Source organism: Colletotrichum lupini, chromosome 1 (assembly GCF_023278565.1).
Source record: "Colletotrichum lupini chromosome 1, complete sequence".
NCBI lineage: Eukaryota > Fungi > Ascomycota > Sordariomycetes > Glomerellales > Glomerellaceae > Colletotrichum > Colletotrichum lupini.
The window spans coordinates 7,580,331-7,596,257 of record NC_064672.1 but is presented as its reverse complement, the minus strand read 5'-3'; the positions used below and the strand labels follow the sequence as shown (position 1 = coordinate 7,596,257).

Below are 15,927 nucleotides of genomic sequence, written 5' to 3'. Positions count from 1 at the left end.
TGACTAGTCTACGATTCGAAAACCAGAAACCAAATCTCTTCCAGTACGATACCGCCACAGTTGAACTGAAAACGACCAAACCAGAAAGACGGAAGGGGGGCGGATGTGTATGGAATGAAAAGATATGCATGATTTTGCACGGGTTTCGGCGTTTGAATGGGGGTGTTGATCGGGCTAATCTCAGGCCTCTCATGGAAGTTCCTCTTCGGAGAGTGGTTTCATGATGGACGGGTGGGCTTTTTGTGTTTTTGTGTCTTCCTTTATAGTCTTCTGAGCTTCTCTTTGCAAAAGCGTACATTAGGTTTCGAGGACCAAGACGCAAGGAAAGCAGGCTGGCTACCTAGCTAGCCATAGGCGCGACTTGCTTTCCCTGGGCGTCTCGAATGTATAAATAATGAAACGTGCGATGTTGCCCAAATTACATTATGCTCCCCTCGTACGGCTCCCGATGTTGAAAAACGAAGGTGGTGGGTCTGAAGATGAGGCCGTTGCTCTGGAATTTTCGCTGGTCGTTGGACGGGTCGTTCAGTTCGCTGCAATTCGTAAACATCCATAGGCGATTAAGCGGTCTAGTCAAAAGTTGTCATTGACCATCGTGGTTGGTTGTGAGGTTCTCACTGCAATGTCAACTGCCCTCGGGCCAGGGGGGTTGACATCGTATCACTTCAGATTGCATCAACAGACAAACGAAGGAAGACCACAGACGTAGTAACGTAAATAATGATTGGATTTTTTCGCTTTTCCACAAAAAGCTAGCATTCTGTAGCTAGCTGACTACAACTTGGACGGAATATTCCCTTTCTGTACTCCTCCAGTTGTCGTCGATTCATCCCCGTCGATTCACGCATACTTGTTGGCGACGAGCCACTCCTTCAGCTTAGCAGCGTCACGCTCGCGGTACGCGGCGCGACCACGGACCTTGTCCTTGACGGTCTCGAGGGTACGGGCGAAAGCGCTCGTGTCCTTGTCGGCGAAGAAGGCCTCAATGTCCTTGACGGACTCAAAGTCGGTGAACTTGCCCAGGGAGACCTGGATGAAGCGGTCAACGACAATGGGGTTGCCGAGCTTGGCGAGGCAGGCCTCCCAGTTGTTCTTGACGTAGTCCCACTGGATCTGGCGGGCGACCGAGTTGCCGGCGAGAGCGGAGCCGAGGGAGTGCATGTCGGCGGACGGGACGGAGTCCGAAGCCGGGGCGGGCGGGGACTTGTTGAAGAGGAAGGGGAGCAGGTTGTTCTTGATGATGTTCTCGTCGCGGACGAAACCAAGGTTGGAGAGGCAGATCTCCTTGCCGTCGATGGCGGGCGTGGTGAACCACTCCTTCTTCAAGGCCTCGACGGCACGGGCCGTGTCGTTGTTGATGGCGACGCGGAAGACGGGCGTGCGGAGAGCGGGGTGCAGGGGGTTAGACTCGGGTGACTCGACCCAGGCGTTGAAGCGCTTGGTGGCCTCCTCGGTGACACTACGGTTGTTAGTACTTGTATAGACTCATCAATGGTGGATGATATTTACCCAGCATGGCCGTTGACACCAGCAGTCAGGAGGACTCTCTTGCGGAGAAGTCCGTCAAGGTAGCTCTCGCCCTCGGGGAATTCCCAGCCCATCTTGGCCACGACGTCGTTGATAAGCTTCAACGTGAAAGTCTCCAGACCCTTCTTGATCGTCTCGTCATCGCTGAAGATGGACTTGACAAGTGCGATAGAGTCAAGGACCTGACTCCACACGAGGTAGTTGTCCTCCTTGGCAAAGCCTTGGACGAAGGACAGAAGAGCCGCGGTGGTGCCGTAGCCAGAGAAGGCAAGGTCGGCGGAGGAGCCGATGATGGCAATCTTGTCCTCGGTGGTGAGGCGATCCAGCTGCTGTCCGAGCTTCAGAAGACGCTCAGGGGGGTAGTTGACGCGGTAGAAACCGGAAGATCCAGAGTTGAGCTTGTAAAAGTCCGTGTCGATATCACGGATCGTGTCCTCCTTCTTCTCGAGAGACAGGGAGGTGACGCCCTTGGTGCCGACCTTGCCCTCAATCTCAAGGGGAATCCACCAGGTGGTCTCGTCGTCTTCGGGCTTGACGTCGCCAGTGGAAAGGAAACGAGACTGCTTAACAGAGATCTGGCCGGGCTCCTCGGCGACGGTCAGAACGGGGTGACCAATCTTGGAAATCCAAGGGCCCATGAGCTTGTTCACATCCTTGCCGGACGCCTCAGTGAGAGCATCCCACAACGCCTTGGTCTTGGCGTTGCCGTACTGGTGGGCCTTCAGGTAGTTGGAGACACCCTTGAGGAAGGTCTCGACACCGAGGTGGTTGGCGAGCATGCGAATGGCCGAGCAACCCTTGAGGTAGCTGATGTGGTCGAAAATCTGGTTGACATCAAGGGCGTCCTTGACAGGCACGTGGATGGCATGACTGGCTCTGATGCCATCAAGCTTGAAGGCCATCTCCATACCCTCGTTGACGAACTGAGACCAAACCTGCCACTCGGGGTGCAGGTAGTCTGTCGCGTGCCATCCAACCCAGGTGGCGAAACCCTCGTTCAACCACAGCTCATCCCACCAGTCCATGGTGACCAGGTTGCCGAACCACTGGTGAGCCAGCTCGTGAGCGACAACGTAAGCGACACGGTTGCGGTACCTGGCCTCGGACGTCTTCTCGTCGAAGAGGACAGCGGTAGTGCGGTAGGTGACGAGACCCCAATTCTCCATGGCTCCGTGTGTGAACTCGTGGACGGCCAACAGGTCGGCCTTGGGCAGGGGGTACTCGATGCCAAAGATGTCGGAGAAGAAGTCGATGATGCGGGGCGCGTGCCACAGAGCATAACGGCCCTGCTCCTTCAGGCCACGGGTGGTGTAGACACGAACGGGCAGCTGCTTGCCGTTGTAGCGGCGCTCGGTGAACTCCTCAACGTACTCAAAGTCGCCAACAGCCCAGGCGAGGAGGTATGTGGACATCTTGGGGCTGGTCTCGAAGGAAACCAGCTGCCAGCCCTCCTTGGTCTTCTTGGTGCCCTTGACGGGCATGTTGCTGAGGGCGACCTGGTCGTCGGGGATCTCAATCTCAAAGTCAAAGGTGGCCTTGAGGTTAGGCTCGTCGAAACAGGGGAAGGCCCGACGGGCGTCGCAAGACTCGAACTGTGTGCTGAACATGTAGTGCCACTCGTCGTCGCGGGGAACAGACTTGGCGGGCTCGGCGGCGGGCTTGTACTTGCTGCGGTAGAAGCCAGCCATCTCGTTGTTGATGATGCCCTCAAAGTCAATGGTCAGAACAGCCTTTTGCGCCTGGGGGATCTCCTCGTCAAAGGTGACGGTAGCGCGCTGCTGCTTCTCGCCATAGCTGAAGTTGGTGGACTCCCATGATTGCGTCGACTTGGTGTGGCCGACGGCGATCTTTGCGCTGAGCAGCTTGATCTCGAGGGCGTTGAGGACAATCTCCTTGGTAGGCTTGACAACCTCGGCGTCGATGCTGTGAGGCGCAGGCAAGAGGTTAGCATCTCGGGCGCGTCTTTGGTGTGCTGGTTGCAGCTCGTGCTGAAGTTGAAGCTGAAGCTGAAGCTCGGAGCTCGGGCGGAGTGAGGGGTAGGGGTGTATCCTTACGTCACGGTTCCCTTGTAAGTCCAGTCCTTGAAGTTGAGATCACGGAGGGACAGGACGTAGTGGGAGGGCCGAATGGACTCGGGGAGAACTTCGCGATCAGCCATGTTGCCGACTCTGCTGGCGTACAGTGCCTTGTCGGATGTGGTGATTGTCGAGCAGTAGTTGCGGTGGGAAGCGGGTGCGGGGAAGGAAGAAGGTCGGCGGTAGCTATTTGTCCGCGAGGCGAGCTTTATGTCAGTTTCGTACCCTTGGGGTGGTTCAAGGTAGGCTGCAAAGAGGAGTAGTAAGACAAGGAGGACAATAGGAAAATGGGAGGACGGAGGAAGAGGAAAGAAGAGTAAGGTGGTAGTAGTGGTAGCAGGAGGGAGGCGGAAGAAAAAAAAGGAAGAGTAGTGTAATGGATACGATCAGAGTAGAAGCTGTGCCAGCTCCACAAGAGAGTGCCTTCCTACTTGGGATTATGGGCAAAGCGGCAAGCGGCAAATGGGACGACTGGCGCGTGGTAGTAGACTCTCAGGTACTGAGGCAGATATCCGGATTGGTGGTATGGTTGTGGGTTTGGATCAAGGTGAAGGAGAGAGTTCCGGGGTGGATCGATGGTGATGCTCCGAGGTGAGGGGCAACGAGGGGCACACAAAAGGTCCCTGCATGGGTCAAGCTGGTAGGTAGCTCTCGTGCGTTCTGGGGCTGTCCACTCCTGTCCACTCATTGAGTGAGGTAAGCGTGGAGTATGCTGCCCACCACAAGCAAGGCGCCGCTACGCTCGACTTGGTCCACGGGTGCGCGCAGGCCACTAATACCTTCCGGTACAGGCAGCCCAGGAACACCCGTTTCTACCATCGTTGCTGTTCCATTACCAAAGAGTAAGGTAAAGCACAGAGTAAATCAAGGTCTACTAGGCCTTTGTTATCCGAGATGAGGCTGGTACTTCGGAAAAAAAAAAGAAAGGTCCCAACAGATAGAAAGGTGGCCATTCAACGAAGGGGAACCTAGAAACCAAAAGAAAGCAGACCAGACAAACTTACCTTGCAATGAAGGCATCGCGAGCAATCCGTCCAACATGGGGAGCCGAGGACCAGAGAGCATTAGACGTAGACGTGGTGGGAGCTGCTGCCTTGAAGACAGACGAATTCGAGAAGTGGCGTCTGAAGCCGATGCTGTACGAGCATGATGAAGAAAAAGAAGCCGGCGCCGATGAGCCAAAAGAGGACGATGATGTTGGTGTTACAAGAAGTGATGGCAGTAGTGGAAGTGGTACAGATACACAGCAGCCGCGGACCAGACCGCGCGCCGCAGGACCAAACGTCCGTCCGGCCAGCTGCCCGATCGGGTTCATCCTGTTTGATCGGTCCGCCCAGGACGGACTGGACGCAGAAACGAAAGGCCTATAGAGCTGAGCTGGTGATGAGGTTGAGGCAGGTGACAATTGCCTCAGTGCATCGTCGCTACCGATTCCTTCTTCACGCTGGTTGGAATACTTTGTAAATAAATCTCTGTACGAGGACGGGACAGACTCAGGAGGTCACACAGCCTGTCAACTCGGACGCTTCGGCGCGGGAATTAGCCTGTTTAGGCAGAAAACGGGGCTAACTGCTGCTGGTACGAGGCTGTGGTGGCTTGTGCTCAACCATAAGTTCCCTCGATGGAAAAAAAAAAAAAGTTGAATTGCTCAACGCCGACGACAAGCGAGATGACCTCGGTACGACTGCCCCCATATAGGGTAGGTAGATATCTGTATGCTTTGAGGTATGAATGAGTGGAATTCCATAAGTTCAGTTAATTATTAACATATCACAGTCTCAAGCGAAGTAAGAACGAACCGAAAAGATATATAGCTGTAATGTGAACCATTGTTGCTCTTCCTCTGCAACGCTCAATGTATAAAGTCCTCCCCCGCTATGGCATCCCAAAACCTCTAATATTCGCTTGGTATAACACATCGTCAAACGCGATCGATGCCTACCTATAGTGCTTCCCTTCCCTTACCTCCAGACAAATTCCCTCCCAACACTCTGAGCGCGCTAATTCACAAGATACCCAATGCGTCCCAACCATGCCATGAAAAACGGCCTCGAAAGCAGCCAATCCCACACCGTAACGCCTGCCCCCATTCGATCCCGAACAAGTACATCATTACGTCGTCAAGAGAAAAAAGTTCTCAAGAATGCCTCCTCCTCTACTCGTATATCGTACCATGCATACACACGTGCTCTTCGTCTTGCAACCTTATGCCTTGCAACCATGCCTTGCAACCTTATGCCGAACTGCCGGCGCTGGCGCTAGCGCCCGTTGCTCCTCCCTCCGCCGCCACCTTGGCCGCGACTTCGTTCCACCACGATCCGTGGGCCGCTCTGTCGACGGCTCCGACCTTGGATATCTCGTCCAGCATCTCCCGAACCTGCACCGCGAACTCCGCCAGGCCAAGACCCGCCAGCTTCTCATGCGCAGTCGTGGCCGCGTTGAGCTTCTCCTTTGCTGATCCAGCAGTCAACCTGGCGTTCATGTGGCCCCTGAGCCTGGCCAGGAGAAGCCGCAGAACGGGCTCTGTCGGCTCGATGCTCTTCTTCATCGAGTCTTGGCTAGCCTTCAGCACCTTGGTAACGAGGGCTTTCAGGTGCGTCTTGGTCGCTGCTGGCATAGACCTGCCAGCCTCGAGTGCCGCCATGACACCCTGTACTGTCGATTCGACATTGTCGTGATCTGCCTCAAGCACCGCTGTGATCCGTGTTGCCTCCGTCTTCCACGGCGTGCGGACGTCTCGCTTCAGGAGGTTCTTGCATTGCAGTAAAATGGCCCCGGTGGTGACAATACGCTGCGAGGCCAGGGACAACCGCACCATGCGCTTGTAGTCCAAGCCCAACATCTCGGGTACTTTGTCAACGGCGATTGGAGCCGGCTGCGTAAAACTGTCGACGAGCAACTGTGCGTATATTTTGTCGTCCGTTGGCCGATTCTTGGGGTGATTGATGCCCTCCGGGTCTCTCTTTCGAGCCTCCGCCAGAACCTTGGAGCGTGCAGAACGCCAGGCCGTCTCGGCCGCGCTCAAATCGTGTGCACCGCTCTCAAGCGCCCCAGTGAACCTCTTCCTCTCATACCCTGTTGCAGACTCAATCAACTGAGGAGCTGCAGTGGAGAACATGTAGTTGACGTAGTCGCACAACATGAAATCGACAAATTCTGTCAATGCTTCCACGCGATCAACCAAGCTCCCGTTTTGAAGTTTGTTTTCCACCAAATCCTTGGCCTCATCGTCACGGAATGGCGCGCACAACTTGGGCAAGAGGTTTGCCATGGAAGTAAAAAACTTCTCATATGAGAAGTTCCCCATCTGGAACTGCCGCTCGGCCACCTCGACATCCAGTATCTCACTAATCGTTGTGTGCATGTAGGCACCGGGCTTGACGAGCCGCTGCAGATTGTCCTTGAGATATTTCATCATGATGACAAAATATGCAAAGCTAGCGTCCATATTGTCTTCCTCAATGCTTGCTCTCATTCCGGCAAATAGGGGTATCTGGACGGCAGCGTGGTGTTCCCGGTATTCGCTTGAAGGGATGCGGTATTCTCGGTTAATGGCAAGCTCGTGGACAACAATCCTGTTATCGGGCAACAGGCCGCCGAACCCAGGCTTGATCTCAATGGGCTGTGGTTTGGTATGACCCTTGGCCGGCGTTGGCGGCGGTGTCAAGGTCTGCGAATCCGGCGACACAAGGCTTTCGGCAGTAGCGGAAGCCTCTCCGGGCACGTTTTCGGCGACCCGAGGCTTCATATCGCCAGTGGGCTTCTTTGCGGCTCGCGCCTTGCGAGCCTTGCGAACGGCATCGCCAATCATCTTCTTGCCCTTTTCCTGGCCCGCAAGCTTCTTGATCCGCACAATCAGCTGAACTTGATTGCTCTTAATGCTCTCTCGGTATTGCTCTGCGGCCGCGTCTTCGGTGCTTTCCTGGACCGTCTGCAAAATCATGTCCAGCTCAACAAACTGCAAGAGCATCAGCTGAACAAGAGACTCCGAGTCCCGAGACTTCCATGCAAGGAACGCATTGTAGAAAGTGGCATAAATCTCGGGCAGTGCACTACGTAGAGTCGGCGGGGGGGTATAATTGTTGGCTGCGGTCAGACGCGACATGATGTTCTCGAAAGAAATTAGGAGATCTCGGGCTTTCGTCACGAGGTCCTGCAGCTGTGGATTAGCAAGGTCATTACGGGGCATTGGTTGAGGCTGTGACAATCCAACCTGTTCCCTATCCCCCGTGCCGTCCTTGTTACTCAGAACCTGCGTGGGGTGGCCCAGAATGAGGAAAGCGCTGAGAAATGTGCGAACGGCGGCCATCTCCTCGACCGACCCCGTCTCGCCCTCCTGCAAGCCGCATATCCTGAGGATACGGGCGGTCTGTACGAGGACCTCTTCTTGCGCCAACAGCTCGAGTACTTGGTCAAAAGACGTGTCCCGCACGCCGTCAATGGTGATGCCTAACCCGGAGAACTCAGCAACAGCCTTTCTTCTCTTGAGGCTCTTCCACCACCATTGCAGTTTTTCGGCTGCTTCAGGCTCACTCAACACCCGTGCACGCTTCTCGTCAGAGGTATTGGAAGAGGCCTCGGTGGGCTTCCGCGACATGAGACTCTGGCCTCGCGCCCTCTTGGTGGCATTACGGCCCTTCAACTCTTCTCTCCGCCGCTCGGCCTCGGCCAAGCGTTCTTCCATCTGAACGCGGAGCTTGACCAGTTCCTGTTCTCTCTTGCCCTTCATGGTCTCGGCAACGGCCTTGGCCCTCTTGACCTCCTCGGCACAGGAAGCCACGATCTCGGCTAGGTTGCGCTCCCGGGCTTGTTGGGCAGCAATGGCTCGTTCTTCGGATAGGGAGGTGTCGCGGTGGCTGGCCTTGGCCATGGCGGCTCTCAGACGAACCTTTTCGGCGTGGGCAGCTCGGTCGGCGAGGCGTGCTTTTCGGTCTTCGAGAAAGGACGTGCGCCGGAGGTGCTGTGCAATGTGCTTGCTCTGGTCAGAGTCTCCATGGCGGGTGAAGGTCTGGGTCGAGGAACAGCGGGAATGTGCAGAAGAGATGGAGTTGCGGCGGGAAGAGGCTGCTGAGTCCTTGCGACGGGTCTGGGAGGGCCGGTAGAAGCGGGCGGCGATGTGCGGAGGCGGGGTGAAGATGCGGCCGTCAGTGTCGTCCATCTCCTCGTCGGAGGTCGGGGGCATGGATAGGTCAACGTCGGCTCCCTCCATGGCTGACGATGGTGAGCCAACAGACTCCTCTAGATTGCGCGAAGGGTCGGTGAGGTCTGCCGAGGGGCGACGCATGTTGTATGGCGTGCCTCCTAGCTTGGATGTTTCGGAGGTTCGAGCGGTTGCGGTTTCGCAATGGTTGATGCAGTGAAAGACGATATTTGGCGAGCGAAAGGGCGGCAAAGGTGGTGATGATGTAGTTAGGTCGAAAGCTCTCAAGACGGAGAAGGTTTCCGAGTGATACAGGAGTCACCAGGGGTTGTGTGTCGTGTTGTAGTCGCAGTCGCGGTTGGTGGTCGAGGGGGAACCGGTCGGGTCGCCCAAACAAGGTGGATCGGGCTGAAGCCTGGGATTAAGCCAAGGTGCCTAGTAGGCAGGCAAGCGAATGGATTTCGGCTGTCGATTTTTGGGGGGGGAATAACAACAACAACAAAAAGGTGTTGCAAGGGGAGGGTTGGTCCTTTAATTTTCTGGTCCCGAGAAACGAAAAACGACTGGGTATAAGGCAGAACCGAAAAGGTCAGAAGAAGGCGTCTGCCGTATGAGGGACGAAGGAAGTGGTATGTGAAGTTGGAAAGTCAAGAAGTTCGCATTACAACCTTGGGGGGAAGTCAAGGAAAGCCCGAGGAAATCATGGCTGGCGGCCGGGCTGCGGGAGGTGCTGGCGTTAGGTTGGTGGTGGATGGTGAGGAGTGGTGGTGGTGCTTGGTGCGTGCCGAGTGGTGTAACAAGTGCGAATGGATGGCTGGGCTTGTGTGTTTGTGTTGTGTTGTGCGTGTGGACTGTGGACTGTGGACCGACTTGCTGGGAATGGAATGACGGAAGCTTCCAGTTTCCCATACCTTGGCCACTAATTGTGAAATTCACCCTCTGCTGTCCCTCCTCTTGCGGCTTTGCCCTGCTGACCGAGCATTTGGGGCCATTGGCGCAATTGCTCAGGATCTGCAGGTATGACAAACAGTGCACTATCCACCGATATGCACTAGCGTCTTTCCATCTTTAGCGAAGCTAGCGTGCTCCCGACTCTTTCCAGCCTAGATCCCACCACACTCCAGCCCCCCATCCCCCCCCCCACGGTGATACTTATCCGAACTCTACACGGAAGACCCGGAGCCGATGATACTCTGTCTTACATTCAGTCCGGATAACGCACTTTCATGTGATCTATTCTGCGTTGTTCTGTTGGCCTGACCGGGTACTTTCCATCGTACATCTTTGGCTGCCTTGTTATCGTTCCTTGTCGAAACGGTACATGTCCCGTATCGAAGCAAGCGAGAACTGCAGGTGCAAGATCGCGGGTCCATGCCGGATTAGGAAAGACGTTGGCGTCATATTCCAGCCAAGATGCTCATGATGCGACTCTAGTCACGTGGATGTGCCCGGTCCCGAGGACCACCGACGACAACCTACTGCGTAAGCCACCACCGGCCGCCACGGACACTCCAAACGGTTGTGGCGCCGTCCCGGACCGTATTCACGAATAATGTCCTACCCTCGGCCACCCCAACATCTTCCGCTCTCCCGCTGTTGTGGTAGCTCGCACCCTCCAGATTAGCTTGCGATTCATGTCCCAGCGGTTGTGTGCTTCTAGTGACCCGACCGAACACACGATGTGACGCCTTAGACTCGGGGCTTGCTGTTGGACTGCGCACTAATACGGCTAGTCGGCGATCGACCTTGGAGAAACATTTCCGTTTGTCTACCTCGTTTCAAAAGACGTGCCATGTGGCATTCCGTCTCATCGGCTCTATCGTAACAACTGGCCTAAGTTGCGGAAACCTGATCATATCACTACCGCTGCAACTGATCGTCTTCGCTGGTTACTTTCATGTACTCCTTGGAGACCTTAATATAATATACAGAGCTTCCCATGACCATGATGACAATAATAAGACAGGCAGCAGTATGAGAAGCAACTTGTCAAATGGACCGGCTGATTGCCCGGCTAGTTCGCTTCAAGTTTGGTTCGGTTTATCGTGGCTTGGTTTCTCATGGGTATTTTGGGTCCCCACGGGTTTGGGTATTTAGGTCCCATGGGAACGGGTTTTGGGTCCCCATGGGTTTCAGTACCCATTGAAGACCGTATAATCCTAGGCAGCGGCATTCACAAGTCAATAAACCTCATTCTCGTGCTACCAGATTGTCTGAGGTTCAATGACTGCGTACTTGACCGCGTCCTCATGTTCCGACACGAGCTTCTTACTCAGTCTTTTGCCCTCTTCTACCCTGTTGTGATCAAGGAAGTTATCCAGAGATCAATCGACTTGCTCAAAGCATGAAATCAGCATAAGTAGCCACCGCCACGTAATTTATTCGAGTCCATCTTCCTCGGAGTAGCTGGATCTCGAGCCTCAAGCAACTCGTACGGCCTCTGAGAAGCTCAACCTGATACTATACTTCGCCCTCCCAGTGAAGGATCAAATAGGCGCCATTTTTTATTGACTTGTGAAGAACTCGGATCTCAAGTAAGTGACTTGCTATGCTGTTGCAATTGCCACATCACAGTCTACATGGCATTGCCGCTGTCATCAAGTGGCTATAATTTCCATTCGAGGGCCATTGGTCCATCACATTTCTCCAAGCCCAAAAATAGCCAGATATCAATGCCAAATCGTGATAGAGTGCCCAGACCGGGGTGAAGAAATTGGCGTAAACTAAGGCGAATACATCTAGCGAGCTGAATAATAATGATAACGACCGACCACTTGTTGTATGTGTATATCAAAGTCTACATCTCTGCGTGAGGATCAAGTCTCTACTGCGTACCCAAGTCAATGAGTGAGGTGCAGGTGAGGTATGTTCGGCGTCGTAGCTATACACTTATCTCATCTCAAACTCCATCATCAACACTCAACATCAATCCAAGTCACTAGACAAAACCACATAGGCGAGACCGCAGCATGTCATGACTCATCTACGTTTATTCAAAGCCTATGCTGGCTGTTTTGGCCGGTGAACTTTCACGTAGAGCGATATTGGCGTTCTACAGATGAAGTAAAAGGCTGACATCAGAGAGCGGAGAGATCAGAGCTAGCTTCATACATCCAATATAACCCCCAGGGATATCTAATCTCATTGATAGATTTGGTTCATCAGACGCGCTCACAATTGCTGACGACCGTAGGCATTAGACGGGTTCGACCGCCACATCCACTCGAGAGCGTTGCTTCAGATCTCCAAAAAGCCCCGTTGCTCGCTTGGAGATCATGTGAAAGAAGATAAATCCGAGCCCCAACTCCACCATTACCTCTCAGGAAACAAGCCACTCGTCCGCCCAGGTCATGACTTCTACTAGAGCAGCAGTTTAACCAAGTCTCGAACTTACATCCAATGAGTTTGAAGCATGGATCACAAGTCCATCAAGAGCAATCAACGCCACTATATAACGCAGAAGCTCCGAATTTTCTTCGTCAGACATTCAGGTCTAATTTTACGTAGATTGGTAAACTTGTGGGAGAGGCAGGGGGTATCCGTAAGAGCCAGACGGCGACGTACACGCTTCTCAACGAGTAGGGGATAAGGCGATCGTAGAGAAGAGGCTGCGGGAAGGGGAATAGGAACGTTGAGATACATCTTCTTCCAAACGACAAACAGCAGAAAGGAAAAAAGAAGGCCAAAATGAATAAAACGACTAAGCTCTCCCTCAAACACCACCTCGCAGTGCCGTGCTGGATGCTTTCTCTTCCCCCTCCTAATCGTCCACCAGCACCCGTACTCTTCTCCTACTTCGAGCCTCTTACGGCCCTTCGTCGATGACCACCCTCCCCACATCAGCTCGGGTGATCTTTCGATGCTACTCAATCAGGACTTCTCTGCGAGTTGTATCCCGCTTCTGTGCTTCATCAGCGTCAAGAGAAGCTCCAGCACCGCGTCAATTGTCTGCTCTTGACGTACCGAAGCCAAGGATATCTACCTGAATGGGCATGAGCCGAGATCGTCATACGTAACCCAGCTCTTGTCTCCTGGCTCTCTCCCACGTCTAGAATAAAAGTACTACACCGATGGGAAACAGGAGCCCTCGTGAATGCCCTGGAATTTATGTCACAGGAGTGATTCATTGCCTCCTACTTCCTCCTCGACCGCAACGGAACTCGAAAGAAGGGGTCACAAGCGCTCAGGGGGAAGGTATCGAGACGGGCGAAACCTTGAGAAGAGAGAGTATCAAGATACACTGATTTGATTTCGTATCTGGTGGTTGCTGGTGCGCTTAAAAACATAGAGAATCCTCACCCTTCCGGCAAGTCTCATGAATAGTATCATACTTTCGAGACGTGTAGTTGAATGGGCTCTTCCATCCCCGGTTCAGAGTTCAACCTCAGCACACGGTTGATAGTACGCTGATGTACTCACTAGAGCAGACGAGAGGTCATACAAGCATGGTTCTCAACGATACGTGTTGTAATATTCGTAGCAATGGTGGATCTGGAAGGTGCTCTGGGCCGTACAAATAGTTCTTCCACATACCACTGCGCAGTTCAATACAGATTATCGAACTTCATGCAGGCCGAGAGGCTGGCCCTGCTAACGTACATTCCCACAATACTTGTTTACTCGTTGAGCTATTAGAGCCATTTAGGGAGTCTGACGAACATGCTGATATGTCCACTCACGCAACGTCAAAACAGCTACAACGTTGGCGAAGCAGACCTAGAGTTTCAAGAAGAGATTCTCATTCGAGGACATGAAAGGGAAAGGAGTATCATTCGGGATATGCAAACTCCAACTTTGCCCTGACACTGTATCAGGTGCAGGCTCTCCACGAGATTTTGCCCGCTCCAAGATCGTACTTTTTTATTTTGCTTGAACTCGTTAACATCAACACCAGACCGTACGACGCCCGATCACCATGAAGCAGGTTCCCCATCAACTGTCAAATAACCCAGCAGCAAAGCCAACCTTCTCTCCGCACGTCTACCCAAAGCCGTCGTTATTATCATAATCATCAAGAACCAGTGAATTGTCGTTGCGCCGAAAGACGGCGAACGTCGGCGAAGTTGGCAAAGCCGCAACGTCCCGACACCAAAGAACTCGGAAACACGAAACAAACTTCCTCCAAGCACGCCGCCGACATTGACGCCCCGAATAGTACATGTGATTGGTGATTATCGAGCAACTTTTCGTTAAACCAGTGACCGCGCATATTGCGAACGAATGAGCGATGCGCGTAGCCAACACCACACCAAGCCAAAACACATCCCTCACCTACACGACCAGGTCCTCTCAACCTTCCTACCTAGTACGCGACAAGGGAATCAAACGGCCTCTGACATCATAGGCAGACGCGTAGCTACTACTACGGTAGAATGTCCACAGCTATTTTCAGGATTTCCCGGGGGTGGAGTTCTTTGTTCATGTAACTTTCGTTCTTTCAACGGGTTCGCCGAACTCTCAGCGTGTCATGAGCGAACCCGACGTCGCCTTGAAGAACAAGCCAAAAAGGCGACCCCCTGTTTCTCGTCCGATGTAGCACTCATCCACTTTCTCGGTGGGCTTCTACCGCGCCGGTTGTGACTTGCATCAGTAGGTAGGTAGGCAGGTTGCAGGTAGCTGTTCCACCGAAAGGGGAGCTCGAAAGTGAGTGAACCGGAGGCTGGAGAATCATTTTGAAAGTAAGGCTGAAGTGAGATTAGTGACCTGACGGGTGAGGACTGGTCCCGATTGTCATCGATCGGGAATCTTGATCTTGTTAGTTTGTCGTGACAAGGGACGCTCCCGCGGTTTGTTTCTGCGTTGTCTACTTTTTTTTTCCCACGGAAATCCAAGTCGGTTTTGAGTGAGGCTTTCTAACCGTAAAGATGCGATGGCTGCCCCACAGCCCTTCATTTGCAAACAGACGGACCCCCCAGGAGAGGGCCATTATTACAATCAATCAATAGCAGTTGACAATTCTCTGGGAATGAGAATTCCAACAGAGATTAAAGCCCAAGATCGCTTGACGCAAGACAGAGCAAGAAAGCAAGTACGAGGGCAAAACATGCAGCGAGACACTTCATTGACTCGGTTCGAGTCTCACGGAGGGACATCCGCTATCCCGGTAGTACACAGCACCCAGGCTCAGGCTCGGACCGGAGCAAGAAGGTGATGGGCAACAACGTTGAACAGACACCACTGAAGGAGGGACAGCGCAGTCAGTGATCCTGGAGACAAGGCCCCGGCCTGTCTGGCGTCCGCGACAGGGCCTAAGATTAGCGGGCAGAAAAAGTAAAGAGGCCCAGGAGTTTGCTGCGAGGGTGCTACAGGTGGAGAAGGTGGATACGTAGAAGTGTTCTAGATCGCAATAGACGCCAGCGTTGCAAGTTTCGGTGTGTGATATGGAACGGTTTTCCCTGGAGAGATGTGGGTGGAGATGCTGTACCTAATCCCGCGCCAGTGCCCGTGACTCTCTGTCTCTCTCTCTCTCTCTTTCCAAGGGGGGCTATGATAGTCGTCCTGGTGAGACGACCGGTGCGGGGGAGAGGAGAAGGGGTCCAGTCCGCGTTGGCTACGGCGGCCGGTTGGGCTGCCGGTTGACTCGCCCATTTTTCGTTTGATACAGCGCCGGACTTGCGGTCGGACTGTGAAGCTGATTGCTTCTGTTCAAAGCAGATCGACATCATCTTGTGCGTTGCGCGTTGAACCAGCAGCGGAAGAGAAGTACTCCGTAGCCGTGTACGCTAGGCACAGCAGGGGTAGCGAAACGCGGCGCGGCGGCATGAGCAGCCATGCATCCAAACTTGACGGCGCGAGGTCCGTCTAGTTCGAGACAAAGACAGACCTGTAGACTTTGACGAATGGCCGCCTTTCCCGTCCATCGTGTACCGTATACGACGCGTCTCCTGCGGATGAAGACTGCCAAGACTCCAAGGCTCAAACATGAATATTTTCTTGTCAAGATACAGCCCTCAAATGCCCGCGGCGGTGCTGAAAGTGATGACGTTTCGATTACGGGTCCTGCACCGAGCAGATGGAAACTTTAGTGGTGGTACAAGAATTGCGCTGAAGAAAAGGGGGGTTCGCAGGGCTCAAGGTTGACGGTGCCGGCTGCATGACGAAAGAATAAGGCCATTTGGACGGATCGCGGATAGGTATCCGTAATCGCAGTACGAATGGACTACGAAGTAATCGGATAGAGGTGAG

The 15,927-nt window shown here is 53.7% G+C and overlaps 3 protein-coding genes across 3 annotated transcripts; 1 reads left to right on the top strand and 2 right to left on the bottom strand.

Moving 5' to 3' along the window:
- Window positions 1–418: 418 nt before the first annotated feature.
- On the bottom strand, window positions 419–4,421 carry CLUP02_02169 (peptidase family M1; the record flags this gene model as incomplete). The annotated part of the gene is made up of 8 exons (XM_049281203.1): window positions 419–569; window positions 619–663; window positions 845–1,459; window positions 1,510–3,546; window positions 3,582–3,788; window positions 3,881–4,000; window positions 4,034–4,278; window positions 4,323–4,421. 8 exons carry the CDS (start codon window positions 4,419–4,421, stop codon window positions 419–421), a joined length of 3,519 nt encoding a protein of 1,172 aa, XP_049137160.1.
- A 191-nt stretch (window positions 4,422–4,612) lies between these two features.
- On the top strand, window positions 4,613–4,972 carry CLUP02_02168 (uncharacterized protein; the record flags this gene model as incomplete). The annotated part of the gene is made up of 1 exon (XM_049281202.1): window positions 4,613–4,972. The coding sequence occupies one exon, from the start codon at window positions 4,613–4,615 to the stop codon at window positions 4,970–4,972; it is 360 nt and encodes a 119-aa protein (XP_049137159.1).
- An 863-nt stretch (window positions 4,973–5,835) lies between these two features.
- CLUP02_02167 (IQ calmodulin-binding domain-containing family protein) lies at window positions 5,836–8,886 on the bottom strand (the record flags this gene model as incomplete). Its single annotated transcript, XM_049281201.1, has 1 exon — window positions 5,836–8,886. The coding sequence occupies one exon, from the start codon at window positions 8,884–8,886 to the stop codon at window positions 5,836–5,838; it is 3,051 nt and encodes a 1,016-aa protein (XP_049137158.1).
- Window positions 8,887–15,927: the final 7,041 nt, after the last annotated feature.